The sequence below is a fragment of the Aethalodelphis obliquidens genome, unplaced genomic scaffold (genome assembly GCF_003676395.1).
Source record: "Aethalodelphis obliquidens isolate GAN/ISIS:26980383/991018 unplaced genomic scaffold, ASM367639v1 scaffold2, whole genome shotgun sequence".
In the NCBI taxonomy this organism is placed as follows: Eukaryota; Metazoa; Chordata; class Mammalia; order Artiodactyla; family Delphinidae; genus Aethalodelphis; species Aethalodelphis obliquidens.
In genome coordinates this window covers 72,457,365-72,479,898 of record NW_020837946.1, presented here as the reverse complement: position 1 = coordinate 72,479,898, position 22,534 = coordinate 72,457,365, and the positions used below count along the sequence as shown (strand labels likewise).

At 40.3% G+C, this 22,534-nt stretch overlaps 2 protein-coding genes across 16 annotated transcripts in view; one reads left to right on the top strand and one right to left on the bottom strand.

The window, feature by feature from the left end:
* Positions 1-1,277, bottom strand: part of CCDC148 (coiled-coil domain containing 148) — a 266,526-nt gene extending 265,249 nt beyond the window's left edge. For 3 of the 4 annotated variants that reach the window (XM_027130913.1, XM_027130922.1, XM_027130940.1), the window contains exon 1: positions 944-1,198. Coding sequence is in view for 1 of the 4 variants with exons in the window: in XM_027130903.1 (XP_026986704.1) it covers positions 944-968 (25 nt within the window). In the remaining 3 variants the exon portion in view is untranslated. Of the gene's footprint in view, positions 1-943 lie in introns of all 4 variants that reach the window. The other variant, XM_027130903.1, reaches the window with a different exon arrangement.
* A 136-nt stretch (positions 1,278-1,413) lies between these two features.
* PKP4 (plakophilin 4) overlaps positions 1,414-22,534 on the top strand; it is a 251,052-nt gene continuing 229,931 nt past the window's right edge. For 7 of the 12 annotated variants that reach the window (XM_027130827.1, XM_027130843.1, XM_027130835.1 and 4 more), the window contains exon 1: positions 1,770-2,880. The gene's annotated coding sequence lies outside the window, so the exon portion shown is untranslated. Of the gene's footprint in view, positions 1,745-1,769; positions 2,881-22,534 lie in introns of those variants that run through there. The other 5 variants (XM_027130817.1, XM_027130862.1, XM_027130792.1 and 2 more) reach the window with 3 other exon arrangements.

Genomic DNA, 22,534 nt, shown 5'->3' with positions numbered 1-22,534 from the left:
AAAACCAAAAGCAAAGCATATTATCCAACTTAAAATTCAGGACAGTAGTTAGACATATGTAGCTTGCACACATATTAATCTGTTTCTCTCAACAAAATATTTGTAATTTCCAAAATCCTATCAGCATTTTCACACAATATGGTCCCTCCAACTTGAAGGGCAATAACATAAACACAGTCTTCTTTCTAAAGAAACTAGTATAAAAATAGCAAAATCACCAAAAAGAAGGAACATAAGAATATCAATGATTATATCATAGGCAATATGCTTAAAAGCCTAATATGTTCATGAAGTCCTACTTTAATAGCTAGTATCTAAATATGAAAGTTATTTACAAAAAAAAATTGCTATTGACAAACTAGAACAAAGTGACTTTAAATGAAAGCAAAGCACTTGTAGTTAAAGCTCCAGATTTTTTGTGTGATTCCATCTCTCAGTTAATTTCTTTATCAAATTTAGAGATAAACTGGGAAATACCTAGAAAACAAAATCCATCAACTGTAATCTATTTCCTTTACTCCCTTGTGAAATTATCAGAAGACATGCAGGATCAACTCTATCACCTGTGTCTTTCCCAACCCTGTAAACTCTTAGGGGAAAGACCATGTACCTGTCAAGCTAATAGTGCAGAATGTACACACAGATGGGTGTTTAATACATATCCTTCAATGGAGAGATTAGAGGTTTTCTCTGGGAAGAGGGGAACACATTATCTCATGCATTGACTCAATGACATCCACCATACAATACGTCAGCCTGTTTCCTCATCAAAATATCATCCAAAGGAAATCATCTTTGGGTCTCCTTTAAGTCTTTAGACCCCAAATTTTGAGGCAAGATCCACCCAAGGGAAGGGGGAGTGGTTGGGAAGAACAAGTAGAATTCATGTGGATCAGTGACGTCAGGAAGAAGCAATGATTTAAAGGATGGGGTGCAAACTCACCTGGTGAAGCAGAAGCTGCACACATGTCAAAGTTCAAAGGGCAGAGGCTGAGGGACTCCCCAGTCGCAGGAAAAGTGAAACGCCCACTCCCAGGCTCTCAAGGATTCGTATAGTGGCTCAGCTGTCCCCGCCTTTGACGCGACGGACAAACCCTACCATGCACAGCTGCTGTTGCCAGGAAGGCAAAGCGAAAGCTGCCCCAATTTCAGAGCCAGCACTCGGGAATCCCCCGGTAGTTCTTTCCCCCACCCTCTCCCGCGCTCAAAGCCAGAGATACCTTCATCCTTACTCCTCAGCGTTTCCAGGCCCTCTAGCTCTTAACGGCATCGGTCTCTATGGCGACCTGAAACCTCAGTTCCCATTGGTCAGTTCAATATGCGGGCCGGGCCAATGGGGAGGGCCAGCCTTTTCCTTCCTACCAATGGGATTGGCAGGGAGCAGGTCCGGAGACGGCGGCGTGCTGACGTTCCCGGGAGCCTGGGGCTGGCTGGGCAGGCGGGCTGGCGGCTGGGCGGGCGGCGGCGGCCTCTGGGCAGTAGAGGGGGCTCCGGGGCTGAGTCCGCGTCGACGCCGGCCGCGGAGGCGGCACCATGGGCAAGGGGTAGAGGGGCAAGTTGGCCACCGCCGCCGTCGGGGGTGGTGGGCGAGCCGCTTTGGGGTAGGGGGCGGGAGGGGGAGGGAGGGGCGGGCAGTCGCTCGGCCGCGGCACTTTTTTAATTTTTTCGGGTGCCGCAGCGGCGACCCCTCGGCGCCGATGTTCCTGATCCCCGGAGCGACGACGGCTGCTGCCTAACCTGGAAAGTAAGTGTGCGGGCTCGCGGGAGGGCGCGGAGACTCCTGCCCACGAGACCCCCGGCCCTCGCCCCGTCGCGCCGGAGCCAAGACCTGCCTGCGAGGGGCGCGGGGCAGGGAGGGAGGGAGACGGGGACGGGCGCCTCCCTCCCGTTACTCCGTCCCCACCGCCTCGCGGCCGCCTCGGCTTTCCTGCCCCGCCTCGTGTTTCTGCCCGCACTAGCCTGCCTGCTCCCCTCCCCCCGGCAGGCGCACAAGTTTCACCCTCCATTTGCTTTTCCCTGCGATTATTCTGCCCCGGTATCCCCTACATGCCGCGCACGACCCCTCCCCACGTTGGCCTTCTTGGATCTAGGGCCCCCAGCCCCAAACTTGAGTGCCACGCCGAGCCCTCCTGGACGTCTGCTCGGAGGCTTCCCAGCTCCTGCCGCCTGGCACTCTGCTCCGCGCCCCCAACACCCCTGGGCGCCCGCCTTCTCCAGCCCTCGGGGCTGTCCGTCCCTCTCTCTAGCCCCAACTCCCGCTTCTTGGCCCCCTCCCCTTCCTCCCACGTCCCTTCTGCCTGTACGGTCTTGTGTTTGCCCTCTGAGACCCGCGCTCCTTGCCGGTCCTGCCCACCGCCCAGTCCAGTGCGCCCCTCTCCCCTCACCGCCTATCCTCACGCTCCACCCCTCCCGGTTCTCCAGCCCCAAGCTTCCCCGCCTGCCCTCTTGCGCTGCCGCTTCCTTCTCTCCCTGCCAGGAGTTGAAGAGGAGCTGCGGCACCCACCCACCCGCCCCCCCCTCCGGCGGAACGAGTGTCCCTGCCCGCCGCTGGTGCTGCTCAGGCCTCTCTTCTTTTCCCCCCCGGGAAGCGAGGGGGTGAGCGGCTGGGCTGAGATTTGGCTGCGTGTTGGCTGAGTGCGACAGCGAGCTTGGGCAGTAGAGGCGCCGCGGCGGCCGTGGCCGCGCGGGGCGCAGCAATAAGCAGGTGTGTGTGTCCGGGGGGAACGTGCACCGCGGGCTCCTCGGCTGGCGACAGATTGTGCAGGAATGCGAGGAATGCACCAAGGGCATAGTCCACACGACCCGCCGCGTCAGAACTAGCGCCTTCCCGGTCCAGCTCTCGCCGAGCAGCCAGAGGTCACCGGAGCATCTTCGGAGCTGGTGAGCCTCGCTCCACTCCTCTCCTCCCCTTGCTTTTTCTCCATGCGGCAGAGAGGGCGGCGGAGAGGAAGCCCGGCAGTTCGGGCTTCAGATAGCCTTTCTTCTGGGATTTTGGTGCGTTGGTCTCCAGGACCGTGAATTTCGGGCCGATGGTGGTGTAGCCAAGGTTATAGATAATTGCACGAGGTTCTTGGCGAGTTTGGTTTGCAAGGTTTGAATAGTGCCTGACTTTTACGAGTGTTTTTTGAAAACCTGCAGGAAAGGGTGCCGAAGGTTCTTAGAGTAAAAAGCTTGCAGCTAACGTAATTTTAGCTCTATCAAAAAATGTCTGTTAATGCTCATGGCTGGGGATATAGTTCAAGAAAGAACTTGAATGCATCACTTTGCTGTCATAAAAATTGTAATTTTTTCCTTGCATACTGGACTGTGTTGGGACGTCTTATAATACATAATGAATAGAAACAGAGAAGCAGTGTTTGGTCAGCGATGGGACAGATAGGACTGTCTGGCACAGTTCAATTCAGGGCGTGTCAGTTACCATTGGAAGTAACATGGGTACTACAAGATCATGTATATTTCAAGATGTAATTTATTAGTTGAGGTCACAGTTCTTTCTTTTTTTGTTCCCAAATTTGACCGAAAAATAAAAATACAGCTCTACAACTTATAAAGAATGGTAATTGTGTATAAATCCGAAGTGATTAGTATACAGTTTCAATGAAATTTTATTTTCCTTAATGCAGAAAAGCAAATTTTTGACAGAAGTTGCTTTTCTAGAATTGGGCTTAGATTCTCTTATTTTAAAAGGTAGAATAGAAGACTGCTTCTCTTTTTGAATGTAGTATATTACTGTAGAAAGTATCCTCATTTCTGGTACCTGTGAAACAGTTGTGGAAAATGGTAACATGAAAATGAGAACAATTGATGTCCAAAATAAGTGTTTCTGGATTTGGAAAAGCATGCTATGTGTGCTTTTATTTGACACAATTTTCTTTGGAGGTTGAATTTACTCTAAGCCTCTCCACACTTGGCTATTTTGTATCAGATTCAGGAAAATAATAAGTTGATTGTCCAGCTGTCTTCTAACACTACTGTGTAGGGATCAAGGGCATTGAAAATATACGAGCCTTTTATTTACTTAAGAACCCAATGGAAAGGAAAAATAGAAAAGGAAAAAAAACTTTGTGCTGGGTAAGGTTGTGTCTTTTGGCTGCTACATTGTTTTTCAGGTATGTTCGTAATTAGTGGACCTTCTAATTTAGAGATTTAGCTCTAAATGAGAGTTAGTAACACTGTGTAGGATATTGGGAAGTGTTTGGAGATGCCAACAGGAAACTTATGTAACACAGTCCTCACAGCAGAGTTTAACACGTGCATATTTGATTTGATGTGAAGATTAGAAAGTAAAAGCACATTGAGTTTCTCTGCCACATTAGAAATCGAAATAGCCCGTTCAGGTATATAGAGAATATGTGTGTGTGTGTGTGTGTGTGTGTGTGTGTGTGTGTGTGTGTGTGTGTGTGTGTGTGTGTTTGTGTGTGTATGAATGATTGGCTGTACAAATAGTTTTACATGCTTCAAGTAAAGGTAGGCTTTCAGTTAGAAATATATTCTATTTGTTACAGATATTTGAAGGGAGGAAGTTTTGAAACTGGTGATCATTCACAGCAAAATGACATAAACTGTTTCGATCAGAGTGCGTTTCCTCCCCAACCCCACTATTACATAAGAGAAGGTAGCTGCGTTACGTGTCTTATGTATGATGTAGAAGATTCTAACTTGGGGGGCGAAACATCCAGTTATCTGAATTCTTACCTGTACTGTCTTCGGAGGGAGATAGAGGAGCCACAGTGGAGATGGAAAGCATGAGAGAAGGTAAGCAGAAAGTAGGAGCAGCTGGCGTTCATGGGGGGGGAAAAGGGCTGTTGCTGCATTTACAAGCTGAATAAACCAAATCTAATTATGTGAGTAGTTCTGACACAATTTGAATTTAAGGAAACTACTACCAAACTGAGTTCAATAAAAACTTTAGCAATTGTATGACCTTGAGTATCTGGATTGTCCATATTAAGTCAGAATTGCAATTTCCTTTGTTTTCTATACAAATTGGGAAAGTAAATTTAACTTAAAACTTTAAAATTTATTTAATTTTTAAAATCCAATTATTGCCAGTTTTCAAACTGAGTTATTTCCTTGCTGTTGACCAGGGGTTGATTTAAATAGAGAATTTTCATACCCTCGATGATGCTGATCATTTAAGTCCAGTGCCTCACCTTACTACTTTGAAACATTAAGGTATTTTGAGAATGCTCCATAAGCTAATTTTTTTTTCTGTTCCAGTCAAGAGGTATGCCCATAATTTGCTTCATTTTAAAATGGACATTATTCCTTTGTTTTTAACTGGAAGATGAAGTAGAGGTTATTCTAGGGTTCTTCTAGGGCTTAATCATTCATGGAATTGTATGTCACTTTGGGAAGTTGCCTTCACACCTTCAGTGTACTGGGAGATGATTACTACCTCAATGTGTTAAATGGTTTTGTAGTGCTTTTCCTGCACTGAAGGGGGAAGAAGAATCTAATTCATGACACCAATAGACTGGATATGTTAGGAATATTAAGTAACTATTTCATGCCCAAAATGTAACTACAAATAGCTGCAAACAGAGAGAGACAGAGACAGTCAAAGTAAAACTGGATGTAAGGCTTTGTATACTTCCAGTTAGTGATGATAACAATTAGCAAGTTAGTTTGATGCCCAGCAGTGAAAAATAACAGACTTCTTCTAGGGTAAGGGCATCAGGCCCAAGTCACAAACAGCAATAATTCACGTGCTTACTGGTTTCAGTTGAGAAGTTGTACAACATTCAAAAGTTGCTCCCACTGTCACTTCAGTAATTCAGTGGAATTATCTTCATCTTTTGGAGGCTGTGTTACCATAACTAAATTGGGAATATTACATGATGGTGCTCTTCAGTTAAACTTAGAATGCTATAGACATTCCATTTGTCATTGGTCTGAGGAGTTTTTTTTAAATTATAATTTAGATTTATTTGATAAATTTATTTATTAAAATAAATTTGATATACAATATATTTGATATACCAATAAATGTTGGCTACATTGATGATAATTTCATTATTCATAGTCTTGATAATATAGTTTATTATGACTCATATATAGTGATTCATTGCGGGTGATAAAATGTCATTAGACATTGCACTGTACATTTTTAATACTATAAAATACATAAATTAAAATGTGGAAGTGTCTGAATTATTTTAAATCATATCGTTGTGAAGCATTTTTCATGAACTGAATAATGCCTGATGATTGGTTAGATGCCCATCCCTGTAGGCTGATATACAATATAGCCCTCACAAAGTCCAGAACTCACAAATAAAGGATGGGGAGGGAGAGGGTCAGGGGAACCAGTAACCCTTTTTTCATCAACAGCCAAGGCATGTTTAACTTCTATAGTTATTGTCTTATTCAGTATGAATTTAGTGATTTACAAACATCCAAGGGTGTTTATTCTGCTCTTCCTTAATCTGGATCCCTGTGTCGTCCCTGCCCGCCCCAACACACACGTACCACTACCACTACCAATGCATCTGTCTGCTTGGAGAGGTGGAAAAAGCCCCCTTTCAGGGACCACTTACATAGAATATAGAAGTTGGTGCCTAGTGTTCCAGGTTGAATTTAGAGCAGATGTGGGGTTTTGTCATAAAAATGATTATATTTTTATGAAAGTTATGTAAAATGTGAGGTTGAAGAGGGGCTATCAGAGTACCATGCAGGCTTTGGGGGCCTGGCCTCGAACTTAGAATATAATTTTTCATGGACACCCACAGCCTATTTACAAATATACTTTTAAAACAGTGGGCAGGTGGTATCTGAAATTCTGGTCCACTGTAAGCTCTCTCTTTAATTGCAAACATGAGAAGGAGGTGAAAAGCACCCTAAGCCAGAAATTAGGAGATCTGCCATTAAACCTTATGACCTCCACAAACCATTTCATATTTGGGTTACAGCTTCCTACTTTTAAAAGCACAGGTTTTGGATTGCATTGATCTAAGATATATTTCAACTCAAGGTTCCCAAAGTTGTCAGGGTTTTTTTGTATTTTGTTTTAAGAAAAAAGGTTTCATAAGCATTGCTGTATATAATCATTCCTATTTTCCCTTCTACCCCAAATCATAACAACAGGAAGTTGGGGTTCTCTTTTGAGACTTTTGAATCTCCTTCATGTTCATCTTAAATAGCTTTTTTTTCTTTAACAGTATAATTTTGGGAAGTGAGGGGAAGGGAATAAACCATATAATGCTTTGAAGGTCTCTGTCTACCCCCACCCCAGTTCAAGGTGAACCAAGGTGCCTTAGGCCAGGGAAAGTCTTTGGGATTTTACCTTCACACAGAGCGAAGCCCATGAGAAGTGTCATTATAAGGCAGTGAGGTGTTGTAGTTAGCAGCCAGAGTGTCATGGTTCAATTCTGCCTCTTCTGTTTGCTAGGTGTGTAACTTGGTAAATTATCTAACCTCTCTGGATCTCATTTTGCTCATCTGTAAAACAGAATGACAAAAGTATCCACCTCATATTGTTGTTGTGAGGACTAAATGAGTTAATACATGTAAAGCACTTACAACAGGGCCTGGCTTAGGGCCAGCTCATAATACATTTAAGTCGTTTTTATTCTTCCATTGTGGTACTTAATGATGCTTTCTGTAGCATCTACTATATGCCAGGCAAATTACTGGCATGTTTTCTGTGATCTTAGTCAATATGATTATGAATCTAAATAGGATCTTGTGGGGAAGAAATAAACTACTGAAGAAAAATTATTATGAGCTTGATAGTTTGCAAGAGATTGCTTTTAAAGAAGAGAATCCAGCAAAATAAATCAACTAAGGGTCTTTTTAAAATAGGGAAGTTAGACCTTGTTCGGCAGGCAGTACTTAGAGGCATGTAAACACCACTAATGTGTAGGAGGTTGGGTAAACACATCTTAATCAACTGTTACGTTTAAAAGGTAAAGACTGATAGTATTATACACTTGCAAAATGTAAAATATACCTTTTAAATGTGTATGCAACTATTGCATTTGTAATTCTAAGTGGTAGTCATTTTATAAAATGTCTTTGCTAGTCAACATGTGAAGAAAGTGTTAGTGTTAACCAATTATGGACTAAAAGGCACGTTGTAAATAAACTCTTTAAGCTGCCTTTTCTCTCTGAAGTTCACACTTGAAATTGGCAGGAAACTACCAAAGCAAGAAAAACTAGAAGAAAAGTTTGGAAAATACTTGATGTAAACAAAAAGACAGTGGTTTAATAGATGTAGTCTCTAGTCCTAGACCTGGCCGTATCACCAAGCTGGTGTGTGTGCCATGAGCAAGTCATTTAACTCCTCTGGTCTCTGGTTTTCTCATCTTATGAAATGAAGGTGTTGGACCAGATGCTCTCTAGAGTCCTTCTAGTGCTTATATTTCACTTCTCTTAGCACAGCCAGCATTCTCATTCTGTTGTATTTTTTCCTCAGCAAGAATGTACTGTCTTCTCAAGAATTTATTACAATTTGCCCTTTGGGTTAAGGGGAGAAAATTGAAGTTATACATATGAAACGCTCAGCTTCTAAAAATATAAATGTTGCAGCCAGACAAACATTTGTTCCCATAATGGCTGAGTTAGTGGCTACCTTCTTGGACTTATTTGTTAACAAACCAGTCTGCTGTGCACGTTTGAGGCTCAAGCCCTTGTTGAGGCTAAATTTTCCAGAAGTTGGATAGAAATAGAAGGGAAGTTAATTTAGGTGGTGGTTAGATGGGACTGGTCTTGTTAAAATGAGAAAGGTTCATTTACCATTTGCTTTGGTTCGATTTCCCCTAAAAGGTTTGATTTGTCCTCAAAGAAATTAAGCAACCGAGACAGAGTTGTTCCTCTGGAAAAACTGTTGCTTTTCCGTAAACAGAACTCATTGATCTATATCTCATTATAGAATATAGGTCGTTTCATTTAACTCTGGTTTTTTAGTGCATGGCCAACCAACCAGTGTTCAGAAATTGCAGCATATTTCAACAGGATGATAGTTTACTTAGATTTGTGTTCTTGTGTCTGTGGTTTTTTTTTTTTTAAGCAATTAAAAAATCCAGCAAAGAGATTTTCTCCTAGATCCTGCTCTCCCCCACAAAGGGGGAAAAATTCCTATAGAACTTACATATGTATACCTCCATATACAGTAATTTAAAAATATTGAGATTGACTATTTCCCTTTGCTAATACAATAAGTACATTATTTTCAAAAAGGAGAATCAGTTATACTACTAATACATGCAATATTGGTTGAATTCTCAGTATGATCAAAGTAAACACTTGAACAGGCTCTTAAGTTTCTATACCTTCAAGAGAATTGTAAACACTCAAAGTGGAAACCAGTAATAACCACTTTGCAGTGAGGTTCATCATATTGTCTGACACCTGCAACCTGGATTGAATGGGGAACAAGGACTAACCTAGTTAGAATAACTTCTTAGTCCTAAGTACCACCAGGGGTCCAAGTGAGGGGACTGAACACAATTAGCACTTCAGATATTTGCTGGAGTCCTACTGTGTGTGAAGAATTGTGTTTTCTTTTATACACCTCTTATTTAAAAAGATACATGATTCATTTTGGTTCCATTTAGTCATCATTCATTTGTCCCCTGCTCTGTATGAGACTCAGTGGCCTCATGGCCAAAAGATGAGTTTCCCTAGGGAGTTTTATAGTCTATGTTGAATTCAGTATTCTCCATCTTTGAGGAAGCTGTGATTAATTTTACCATTTAGTTGGTAAAGATAATACACATGAACTGGAAAAAATTCTTCTAGAAAACTTTGGTATATAAATACACATGCAAAATTGTTCTGTAAGTATTGAGGATGAGCTGTAAAATGACTTTGTATTCACTAGGTTTTAGCTAAACCTACTTTCTAGGTGTGTTATGTGATACGTTACCAGAATCTAGATAGACAGCTGTGTTAACCACTGTCAGCGGCTTTCTTTGGAAAAAGGCTGCATTTGAAAAAGTGCTCCCTACCAGTAATAATAGTGATTTCAGAAAAGACTTTAATCATGAACTTGATTATTTGGTTTATATTTCTTGAAGTACTTTACCTCATAGCCTATGTAAAATAATTGGTCACAACGAAAATGCATTATTTATGAAGAACCATAATTTATGCCTTAAGACCTGCCATTTTAAGTAAGTTCTTTTTTTCGTTTTCATATAGCATTACTCTGGTTTATTGTGTTTTCTGCTTTTCTTTATTCTTTATACAATTTATATGCCTTTATAAGTCCAAACTTATTATCTATTATTGAAAATACTCCCTTTTGTTGTTACGGATAAACAGAAGAATGTTTTGAAAATCTCTTGAGACATCTGCTAGAATAAATGGTCTCAGTGAATCTTACCTGGAACCTCAGACTGATGCACTGATGGGAATTTTCCACTTATTGTCAGTTTGTTAATGAGTGAATAAGCAGCAAAGTCAGTTTTTAAAAAGCACTGAAAGAGGAATCAGAAAACTCAATTGGACTTTCACAAGAACTGCTGTTATTTTGAGACCTGCAATAAGCAACTCAGCTGTTAAATGTCTAACTCAGACTGTCCACATATGAGAAATATGTGTCAGTCTGAAATCTTTGGACAATATATTGGCAGGTGTCAATCTTCCAAAATATTGTTTGAGTTACTTGATCAGAACTTTGAATGCAATTTTCCATAGAAACAGCATAAATCCATAAATCCATCATCCTAAGATGTAACTGGAGTATATCAGTTCCAAGTTCCTATGGTCCTTCTACTTCCCTGAGCTACTTGAGAACAGGGACTTTGTTTTTTTGCATGACTTAATCTTGACCTCCAGTCTTTCTGGATGCCTTAATTGAATGAATGGGTTTTTAATTCCAATCTTGGCATACCTTCACCTTCTACTCTAGGATAAACCTCTCCCTGCCTAATACCATCCCTCTTTCCTTTTGTAAACTACTTTTGTAAACCGTTTGGTCTTAGACACTCAAAACTATTTATTGTACATGTTTCAATGGAAAAACTGCATTCTGCCTTATTTAAACAATTACCTTTGTAATACAGTTTGGTAGATAAATAATTATGTCAAATTCCTTGCTGAAGACATTAATTAGAAAATCTTAAACAGACTGATTCATATTCATTATTGCCTGGATTATAACTATGGTGAGATGAGTTTACATAGCACGCTCTTTCTCAGAGTATTAATATGTAGCTGTGAAGCACCAAGACAAGCTTGGTCAGGTTTTGGCCATATAACGTGAGCAAACTTTCTGTGTCCTTGCCTTTTGTGAATTGGTAATATCTTTGTTATATTCAGCTGATGAGTTGAGGTGAAAAGTAGATGCATTTTTAAGCACATGAAGTCTTTCAAAGGGAAAAGTTAATAAAATAATACAAGCATAATTAGCACTATAAAATTACATAAACATTAATAGTCATAAAACAGGAAATTTCACAGCTTGTTTTTGATGTAGTGGGTGCAGCAAACCTTTGTTTGGTTTTAAAAGTGTAGTTAGAAACACTCTTAAACATTTTGGTGGTTCCTCCCCCAACCTCAAGTAATCACTGTGATAAAATTTGAATAAATTATAATTTTTAAAAATTAAACTTTTAATTGTGAGATGATTATGAACTCACAGTTCATAACTCACAGAACATGCAGTTATAAGCAATAATACACGCATCCTGTGTACCCATTACCCATTTAACCCCAATGGTGACAGCTTGCGAAACCATAGAACAGTATCGCAGTCTGGATATTGACATCGATGCCATCAAGATACAGAACATTTCCATCACTCCAAGGGTCCTCGTGTGGCCCTTTTGCAGTCACACTTCCACTTCTCTTCCATCCTCACCCCCTCCTTAATCTCTAGCAACCACTAATTGTCCTCTTTTTATACATTATAGAAATATAATTTACTTATATAATTTCATCATTTCAAGAATGTTACATGAATGAAATCTACAGTATGTAACTTGAGAGTTTTTTGAATCTGTCTCCTCAGCATAATTTTTTAGAAATTCATGCAAGTTGTTACATGTATCAGTGTTCTCTCCTGTTTTATTGCTGTGTAGTATTCTATAATAAGAATGTACCACAGTTTGTTTAACCATTCACACTTTGAGGGACATCTGAATTTATTTTCAATTTACAGAGCTACTAGACATATCTCTATACAGGTTTTTATGTTATAAGTTTATATTTCTCTGAGGGAAATGCCCAGGAATGCAATTACTGGGTTAAATTATAATTTTTAAAGCTTCCTTTCTATAATTATACACTGAATTACATGTGACCTCGGTAATTTAAAAGTTAGATTTATAGTTTTGGTAAATTATGAAAACCGTATCTGTGAAACTGAGTCTTTTATCTTTTATTACTGAGTATTTTACAAATACTGCCTCCTACCTTATTTTTAGCAGAATCTCGTCATTGATTTTATTTTGTTTCATTTTTTTATTGATGTACAGGTGATGGACAGTGTTATATAAGTTACAGGTGTACAATATAGTGATTCACAATTTTTAAAGATTATACTCCATTTACAGGTATTAAAAAATATTGGCTACATTCCCATGTTGTACAGTACATCTTTGTAGCTTATTTTATACCAAATAGTTTGTATCTCTTAATCCCCTGCCCCTATATTGCCCCTCCCACCTTCCTTCTCCCTATTGGATACAGAGAACTAGTTTGTTCTCTACATCTGTGAGTCTGCTTCTTTTTTGTTATATTCACTAGTTTGTTGCATTTTTTTAGATTCCATATATAAGTGGTATCATTGTCTTTCTCTGACTTATTTCACTTAGCATAATGCCCTCTAAGTTCATCCATGTTGGTGCAAATGGCAAAATTTTATTCTTTTTTATGGCTGAGTAGTATTCCATTGTATATATATACCACATCTTCCTTATCCATTTATTTACTGATGGGCACTTAGATTGCTTCCATATCTTGGCAATTGTAAATAATGCTATGAACATTAGTCTCATCATTGATTTTAAATGGAATTCATGAAGTTACTTTGTAGCTTGACTTCAGGGTTTGTTTGTTTCTTTCTGTTATATTTTGTTTTGTTTTAGACAGGAGGTATATTTAATTTCCAATAACAATTCTGTATTTTAAAATTTAATTGTTAATGTTAGTTTTTTCAGAACTTCACCTGTATATGATGTAAACAATTGTAGTAATATTCTTTTAAAACAAAAGTTTATTGTGTACCATGCTAACAGGTGAACTAGGGATTTAAAATGAAGACAGTATCCTTGTATGTGATTGGAAACAATCCAGTTGTCAGGTGGAAGCCAACAAGCATACCTGGAACTTTTTTTTTTTTTTTTTTGCGGTACGCGGGCCTCTCACTGTTGTGGCCTCTCCCGTTGCGGAGCACAGGCTCTGGACGCGCAGGCTCAGCGGCCATGGCTCACGGGCCCAGCCGCTCTGCGGCATGTGGGATCTTCCCAGACCAGGGCACGAACCCGTGTCCACTGCATCGGCAGGCGGACTCTCAACCACTGAGCCACCAGGGAAGCCCCTTTCTCTATATTTGAATGATACAACCTCAGCACCTTTTAATTTCGTAGAAGTATGATCTTCCCAACAAATTTTAGATTTCCCAAAGGCTTTCTGTAGGTAGCTGGTATGCCCTTCTCTGCCTGGTGAGCCCATGGTTTTTTCCCTTCAAGGTCTAACTTAATGACCCCTCCTTGGTGAAGCCTCCTTTGCCCTTCTCTGCAGATTTAAACCTTCCCACCTGTGCTTCTTAGCACTTTGCATGTAACTCTGCTACAAATATGTGTCACACAGTGTTCAGGTTATTTCTCTGTCTGTGTTCCTGGCTGTATTGTGAGCACTGTCCAGGTTAGAACTGTGTCACAGCCGTCACTGTAACCCTCACTTAGCAATGTGCCTGACATACATATTAAGCACCAGATACCTGCTTTGGGTAAATGAATAATGAAATACTTTGTTTATAACCTTAGTCATCTCTCTCCACTCTAACCTTTAGTGAGTCCCCATTTTTCACCCTGCAGGATCACTTTAGACTCCAGCCTGCCTACCAGTAAAGGCCCTTCACAATCAAACCTTAATTACTCTCCTTCCTGAACCTTCTGCGTCAGCAAAACCAGTTTCGACTCACTGTTTCCTGACTCCCTGCGCTGTCTGTTTCAATCCTCACAGCCCTCCAAGACCTAGTTCAAATCCTTCCTTGTGTGTGTGACCTCAGACCACTGATGGTCACCTCTCCTTCTCCAAATGTCTCTTTTCTCTGGCTTTTAATGATAAATTCCCCATGGTGGTTTTTCTGTTGTTGTGTTGGACTGTTAACATCTACTGATTAACTTTTCTCTTGTCTCTTTCCTCCAAGTTGATTGTAGCTCTCGAGGCAGGGCCCTTGTCTTGTATGTTTGCTATCTACCAAGTGACACATTTCAAGTAGAGCTCATTCAGGAAGTAGAGGTTGTGCCTGCTGGTGATGTTGGTGGGCAGGGCCAACCTCTAACTTAGGAATGCTGAGATGTATGTGAAAGATAGTCTTTCAGGTCCTTCTTTCATTAATAGTTATTTGCGAAGCACCTAGTATGTGCCAGTTTTTGGTATATGCCATCTAGATGTTTTGGAGACCTCAGTTGTCAAATAAGCTACGTCAAAATGAAGTTTTGATGGTTTGTTCTTAAAGACCCCTTTGCCAAATAAGCTGTATTAAGTGGGGTTTTGCTTCTCTAAGTTGTTGTCTCTTATTTTTATATAGTACTGTCACATGTTGAAAAGAGTGAACACTGTGACTGAGAAAACAAAGAAAATTTTATCTCCTGAACTTTTTTTTTTTTTAAACAGTGAAAAGTTATATGTTTTTGAAGCTACAGAGTTGTGATGTCCAATCTGGTAGCTACTGACCACATGGACTATTGAAAATTTTAAATTAAAACTTCAGTTTCTTGTCCTCAGTAGCCACATTGTAAGTGCTGAATAGCCACATAGGACAAGTGGCTATAGTAATAGGCAGATACAAAACATTTTTGTCATTGCAGAAAATTCTGTTGCAGCTGGTATAGAGAGTAGCTGGGACCGATTATAAATAAAATAACAAAACTGTAAATGTTTTTTGGTTAACAAAGCAATATGATATAGCTTTACAGTTTCCAAAGCATTTCTATGAATATCTATTTAATCCTTCTAATAACTCTGTAAAAATAGGTGATATACTACCTTCATTTCACTAGCAAGGAAATTATAAGAGAGTCACAGTAATAAAAGTATCAAAATAAACTGTAAGTTTAGTTTGTGGCTCAGTTCTTAATACTGAAATAAGATAGTTGTTATTTAGTAGTTAATATTTGGTTAATGAATTATGGAAAGCATTTGATGTACAGGGATGTGTGACCTTATTTTTTTCATCACTTAAAATCTCATCAAGGGGACTTCCCTGGTGGCACTGTGGTTAAGAATCCGCCTGCCAATGCAGGGGACGTGGGTTCGAGCCCTGGTCTGGGAAGATCCCACATGCCGCGGAGCAACTAAGCCCGCGAGCCACAACTACTGAAGCCCGTGTGCCTAGAGCCCGTGCTCCGAAACAAGAGAAGCCACCACAATGAGAAGCCCATGCACCACAACGAAGAGTAGCCCCCGCTCGCCACAACTAGAGAACGCCCGCGCACAGTGACGAAGACCCAACGCAGCCAAAAATAAATTAAATAAATAAAATTTTTTAAAAAAGAAAGGACCATGCTCACAAGTATATTAAAAAAAAAAAACTCATCAAGTTAAAAAAAAACTTGGGCTTATCTTTTGAAATTTTCAGTAGAATTCGGAGAATTGTAGTCAAGAACCATTTATTACAGAGGCCCAGTGCTCTGTATGGGAAGGGGTACAGAAATGATTTGGGAAAGGCCTAGTCCCTACATTCAGGACATTCACTCTTAGAAGTGTTACAGTACCAGGTGAGCCTCAGAGATGCCAGAAATGTCCTTACTGACTGCAGAGAGGCTCGATTGTCTTGATCTGTGTGGCAACTTCAAGTCTGCCAGAGTCTTTTCCTCTCCTGCCTTCCGCCCGCAGGCTGAGAGATGTCAGGGCAGCAAAGGTATAAAGCAGAGTGCTTGTCCTCAAGAAGCTTATGTTAAAATTTGTCCATGAAAAAAAAAAAAGACAAAACTTGTCCATGATTCTGGGGATAAGAGAAAGAAAATGGTTGTTCTGAACATCTTTGATTTGTGGTTTTGCTTCGAAAATTAAATTTAAAAACTGCCTGGAACACATAGAAGTGTAGGTATGCAAAGTAAGTTAAACAACATGCGAAATGGAATTAATTTAGTATGCAGAGTATCACCTTGCTTCATAATTGAAGGAAAGCCAAAGCAGAGCCCTCCCCCTTCCCCTATTTTTTCTTTTAATGCCGATCAAAGACACAGACATTTCATCTGATTTTTAAATTTCCATAAAGTAGCTTCAGGAAAAAAAAAAAAGCTTCAGAAAAAAAAAAGAAAAACCCTGACGTACAATTTCAGTTACTTTAAATAAATATATCTTGACATTTCATGTTTTTAATATTTAAGATATAACAAATCTATGCTGTATCCTATGGTCTCATTTTTTTTTACTGCTTTTAAGAAGCTTAGGTGATTGAGCCTCCTGACAGGGAAAGTATAGGCTGTAACTAGTGTGCAGGCCCCTTCTCTGTGACTCAGTTTGCTTGTAAAGACATTGATAGAGTCGGTCTGAAGATACTTTTTCATTCACTTTTATTGGATTCATTTTAATTTTCACTTCTGCGCTGAGCTTCTTAAAGCTTTTTGGAGGAGAGAGAGCTGGGGAAGAATACAGTTTTACTCTATATCCTTTAGAAACCATGTGATAAGGTTTATTTAAGTTTGGGCTAGCTGTAGAACGAGACTGAATAACGTAAGCATGTTTAATTTTTCAATCATCAAACATGTTTAAATGCCTCTTAAGTTTAATGTGGTATCTGAAATGGAATTACTTTTCAATGACTAGCGCTTCGTTTCTTTGAAATGATGCTTAGTTCAATAAATGGCAGTTAATAGAAGAAGGAAATTGTCCTGATTTTGTAACTATGAATAAGATTGGAGAAATAGTAAAACAGGCGTTCGTTGATATTTAGTTGGAAGCTACTGCTTATGGCAGACCCACTAGGAGAAGAGATGAGTCTTACTTCCAGTATGTCTTCTCTCATACGTGTGATGAGCTTCTGTTACTGTGATTTGCACAGTTTGAAATAAAGCACAATTTTTCGTGTCAGCACTTGAAGGCTTTTTCTTCGTTTTGACAACGAGCAAAACGTTAGACATTTCAGTGTGAATAGCTCTCGTGATCCAGAAAATTCTAGCAGACAATTTAATTGTTCTTGACTGTAAAAATTAAATCTGATACTAAATTTAATCCAGAATCTATTCATGTAGGCTTTTCCCCCTTACTTCAAACAGAAATTAAACTTGCATGTCTAAGCAACTACATTGATGTAACATTCAGAAGAAAATTCATGCCAAGTGATTTATAACCCATCCTCCTTACCCCCTGATCATTATTAATCCTATTCTTTGACTTTCCTGGCCCCATCCGTAATCAGGCTCACGTCTTCATCTTTAAAACATTTCTTCCACCAAAGCCCCCTTTTGGGCCATGGTTTTCTCTCCTTCCCCTCCAAATCCCTGAGAGATTCCTCTACCCTGGGTGGCTCCATAGTGCTTGTTGAGAAGGGGCTTAGGTTGGTGGCCTGGCTGAAGGAGGGACCAGGGTCTGGAAGCTGTGTTTATAACAAGCATGCTGTTTTTGAGTTAAACTGTTCATAGAATAGGGTCACTACACTATACTGACAAATTCCCAGCTACAGTGGGCTTTCACCAGTGTCCTAAGGAACACAGGGTCTTTTGCCCTTCCCTCAGCAGTTTAAGGCCTTTTTTCTCTAGCAGAGATAGGAGAGAAGGATCCAGGTGGTATTTCGTGCCTCTCCCAAGGCAGTTGCTATTCTCCTCCCCAGGCCTGCACCTAGTGGGAGGCGGTCTCCGGACTCTGGCCAGGCTTTTATGTTGGCACCTGGGGAGGTCCACGTAGAAGAACCTGAGTGTGGGTTCACCTCCTGTCTGTGGTCCTTCAGAGTTCTGTATTCTCTTGCTTGCCCACATTTAGCCTTTACCAGTTTACTAGCTCATTTCTTCTTGCCAGCATTCAGCAGCATTGCCCCAGGTAAGCAGGTCCATCTCCTTGGAGATGCCTCTCTTTCCTTAATTTCAGGTTAGTTAGTTATACTGAGGTTTCAGCTCTCTGAGTTGAAGAAAATTGTGAGTTGGCAGACTGTGTGGTGTTTTTGTGGCTGTCATCAGGGTGAAATCTCTGCTCTTTCTTTGTTCTCCTGGAGGAAATGTTATATACGTTTACAGCCCCTTTGAAGAAGCTAATCTTTCCACTTCCAGTGTCAAGAACCCTGGGCCCCAGTTTTAAAATCTTTTTATTAGAGCTTTTTTATTTTTCAATAACCTGTCTATGTGCTGTCTCGCCACTAGATTGTGGACTAACAGTCATAAAACTGTGCCTGGCACAGAGTGGGCACTCAGTAAGTGTGGACATTGTAGTTTGCATTTTAATCTAAATAAGGGCACTTTTCTTTTTATACTTAATGGTGGCAGCATATTCTGTCTGTGCCCTGCCCACATGCCATGGCACTCGCCATCAAGTCATTGTCTTCTGACCTAACAGCTTCCTACTACAAGCCCCTGGGACTCCTAGCCTGAAGTCTCTGCTACCAATGTTGGGTCAGGTCAGAAGTGCCAGGAGGTTATCATCCCTGAGAGTAGCCCCCAACCATCAACTAACGGGAGCTGGACCAGTAGCCCAGCTTCTTGGCCCCTTAGTTGAGACATCCCTGAGGCCTGTCCTCTGCAGGCTCCCTGAGGTCCCCAGCAGACGGGAGATCCATTTGCTCAGAGCAGTGACCTGCTCACTAATGTACCGCTTAGTCACTTTCTTCCCTACCTTACTTGTCCACCTCCCAAGTCAATTACTTGCACTCCAATCCTTGTCTTGGGTCTGATTCTGGGGAATTCCAACTCAGTACAGTTATAATTCACATAAATATTCAGACATTGGAAGTTCTGTATACTAGGAACAATCAACAAAATCAAGGAGATTTGACTTTTTTTTTTTTTTTGAGAGGAGTTATAACTTTCAACAGATTTTCAAATAGTTCTTTGCTTCTCCCCTCCAAAGAGTTAGGATAATTGCAATAAAGGTAAAGAAACATCTTTTTTTTTTTTTTTCCTTTAGCTTAAGACTTTAGAGCAGTTCTTTCCCTTTCAGAGGACTGGTACAGTGAATCTTTTTAGATGCGATCAGGAAATCACTGGGACATTTATAGGTACACATGTGGGCATATCTCAACCCCGAATTTTAAAGATATGATTTCAGGTTTAACATTATCATCCACATGCACAGCAAAAATGTATTGTGATGTCAACATTTTACCATCCCTTTCCTCACTTTGAATAGGGAGCTCATCTTCTGAAGGTTTAACTGAATTAAAATAGTATCAGTTTTGGATTAGAGAACTGCTATTTTAAATATAGGAAAATTCACTTTTAAAATAGTTTTCTTTTTCTAATTATAAACGTGATCCGTACCATTATAGAAAAATCTTTAAATTCAGAAAACCACAAAAGAAGGAAGTGAAACCCACCTATATTTACCTGCATCCAGAGGTGATCACTGTAGGTATTTTGTTATAAACCATCAAATTCCTTTTTAAATGTATGACTGTGTTAAAGTTAAGCCACAGATACGATGGTCACACTTTGAGAAGAACACTGCTGACAAGGCTAATGTTTATGGAATCACAATATGCAGTCCCTTTTACAGGAGAAGAACCTGAGATCTGGAGAGGTGGTGACTCAGGTTCATGTACTTTCCTGGATCAGGAGATGTAGCTGCTTCCTCAGGGGTTGTGTCTGTGTGTATCTGCAGCCTGGTCATCCTTTGTGGGAATAGCCTTTGCAGTCTGGGCCTCCCAGAATCCCACTGAGTCCTTCCCTTGATGGATGCCAGATTGTTCTCTGTGGGCCACATCTCTGCTTTACTTCTTAAGCTGATCAGTTTGCTGCTCCAGTGGTTACCTCTACTTGGGTTACTTTGGAAGAGTTACTTGGGAAACTTGACTTCAGGTTGGGTGGCAGGAAACAATGGCGCATATGCAGCATCTTTGGAATTTGTGTTACTGATATCATTTTGGTCATCAATTTGAAGCTGAAAAACAGTGAGACCTAAGTCATGACCTGAAGCCTAAACCAAAAACCATGTTAATATCCCCAAATTATTAGCCAGGTTTGTTGAAAAGATATGTTGATCTCACTGAGAGCTAACATCCCTTTCTGTCACCTCATGGATTAATTTTGTGTTTGATTTTAGGTTTTAGGTTGTATTAGTTCTTTTTTATCTTTATATAGTAATTGCTGCTTTATGCTTTAAAATTTTAGGAAGTGCTAAAAAAAACACCTCACCACACACAAGTGTTATGGAATCCAGATATAGCCCTAGATTTGACATTCAAATGTCTTCAAAAAAATGGAATCAAACTGTTCTGCATCTTCAAAATGTACCTTTTTCTAAAAAGTAAATACAAGATACTTTTCCTGAATGACTCAGATGTTCAGTGTGAGATGAATCAAGTCGCTGGTCCCTGAATCATTCATTCTCACTGTGTCACCAAGACATTCACATGTCCCCCTCTATCTATTCTTGGACTTATTATCTTGATGAAATGGCCTAACCCAGGAAAATCTATCGGCTTCATGTTAAATAGCTGGCCTTAGTACTTGAAGTTTTGGTCTAGTGGTGCATTGGGATGTTGACAAGTAAATATGAGAAGCTAAACTAAGGGTACTATTGAACAAAATCTTAGGCCCCAAGAGAAATTGGTGAGGTGGCAGTGAGGGATATGTGAAAGAAATTTGCATCAGGATTTATTTGTCTTCTATTGATGTAGTTCAGTTTTCTTGTTGCTTCAAGTATCATGTCTTATGGTCATTTTATTTAAATCTAAGAAACTCAGAGGGGGCGGGGAAGGCCTATCCATTGTTACCGATGCTAGTCAATTTAAAAATAATCTCTTGAGGGCAACAGTCAAACCCTGCCATGATAGTGTGGGTGAGATACAAAAAATTCAGTCCTGTGAAATGTGGAGGTGAATCACGGCAAGATTAATGAAGTCACCAAAGTAGGTCTGCCTACCAAGCTAGCCAGCCACGAATTCCAGGGTTTGGCTGCCAGTACGTTTGGTTATATGTAAATTTTTGTATGTGAATTCCCATTATCCAAATTTGTGTAGCTGTGAGGTACTTTTTGCTGTAATTTCTTCAGTACATAAAGCCTTTGCTTCATTGGTATCAGACTTGTTCCTATCCTGAATTTGTTGGTGACCAGAAACAAATTCAGGATAGGAACCAGTTTATATCCATTAGTCATTATATCAAAGTAAAGCAGTGAAAGCATCATCAGTAATTACAGAAATCTTAAGTGCTGGTTAGGTATCTCTGACTTAGGAACACTGGAGATGGCCAGATCTTTTGGTCTGGAGTCTGAACCTGACCTCTTAGTTTGGCCAGAAGGTACTTCCACCCTTAGATGTCTACATGCCCAGTGCTGTGCAGACACACACAGGAGCTCAGTGCATTCCACAAGCCTTTAATCCACAGTCCGCCTCCATTATGTGTGCCAAGGAGAGGAAGAAAACTTGTTGACAGCAGTTGATGGCCCAACTGTTTCAAGGCCACAGAAAACTTCCTCAAAACTGCAAGTCCAGTAGGATTGCATCGCAGCATCCTGGGCAAGGTACCATGTCTCTCATTAGCTAATTTAGATGAGCATTCAGGACTTTAATCCCCTCCCTCCCTCACACAAAAAAATTTTAAAACAGGAAATGATCTAGGCCAACTAACCTGGCGGTGTGCTTTTTGCAAATAAGGAATCGGGAGAAAACCTTGCCAAAGTGAATGAACTACTTCACTGCAGCAGAAGTATCAGCTCCTGCGCCATTGAAATATTAATTATGGCCTGATTTCTCTGAAAGCCAAGCAGCAAGGAACAGACCCTGTGAAGAGAAGTGAGATATCAGGGTTCCCTGGAATTCTGTCATATTGATCAACTGGGATTAGGCTGAGGTTCAATTTCCTGCTAACAATTCCTTATTTAAAAAATGGCTAAAGCCCCATGCCAACTAAGCTGTAGGGACCAGCTTCTGAGGTATGCACATAATAAGTTGCTAACTATTATAATGCCTCATATACGTAACGGATAAGCCAGGAACAAAGTTTATAGTCTTAGCTCTTGTGTTCTAGAGAGAAACTTCTGGTTCAGGCTAAAAACATTTTCAGTGTTCTAAAATAGACTGGCAAAGGTTAGAGATCTTAAATTTGCAGTTTTCTTTCTGAAAGGATGTGGTTTGAAATTTAACCTCATGTTAGCTACAAGATGTGAGGTTGTTGAATAAGGAGGAATTTTAGCTTCATCCCAGATTATAAAGACATAATCATTACTTAGATTATTATTTTTTTAATTAGGGAAGCATTCAATAAAT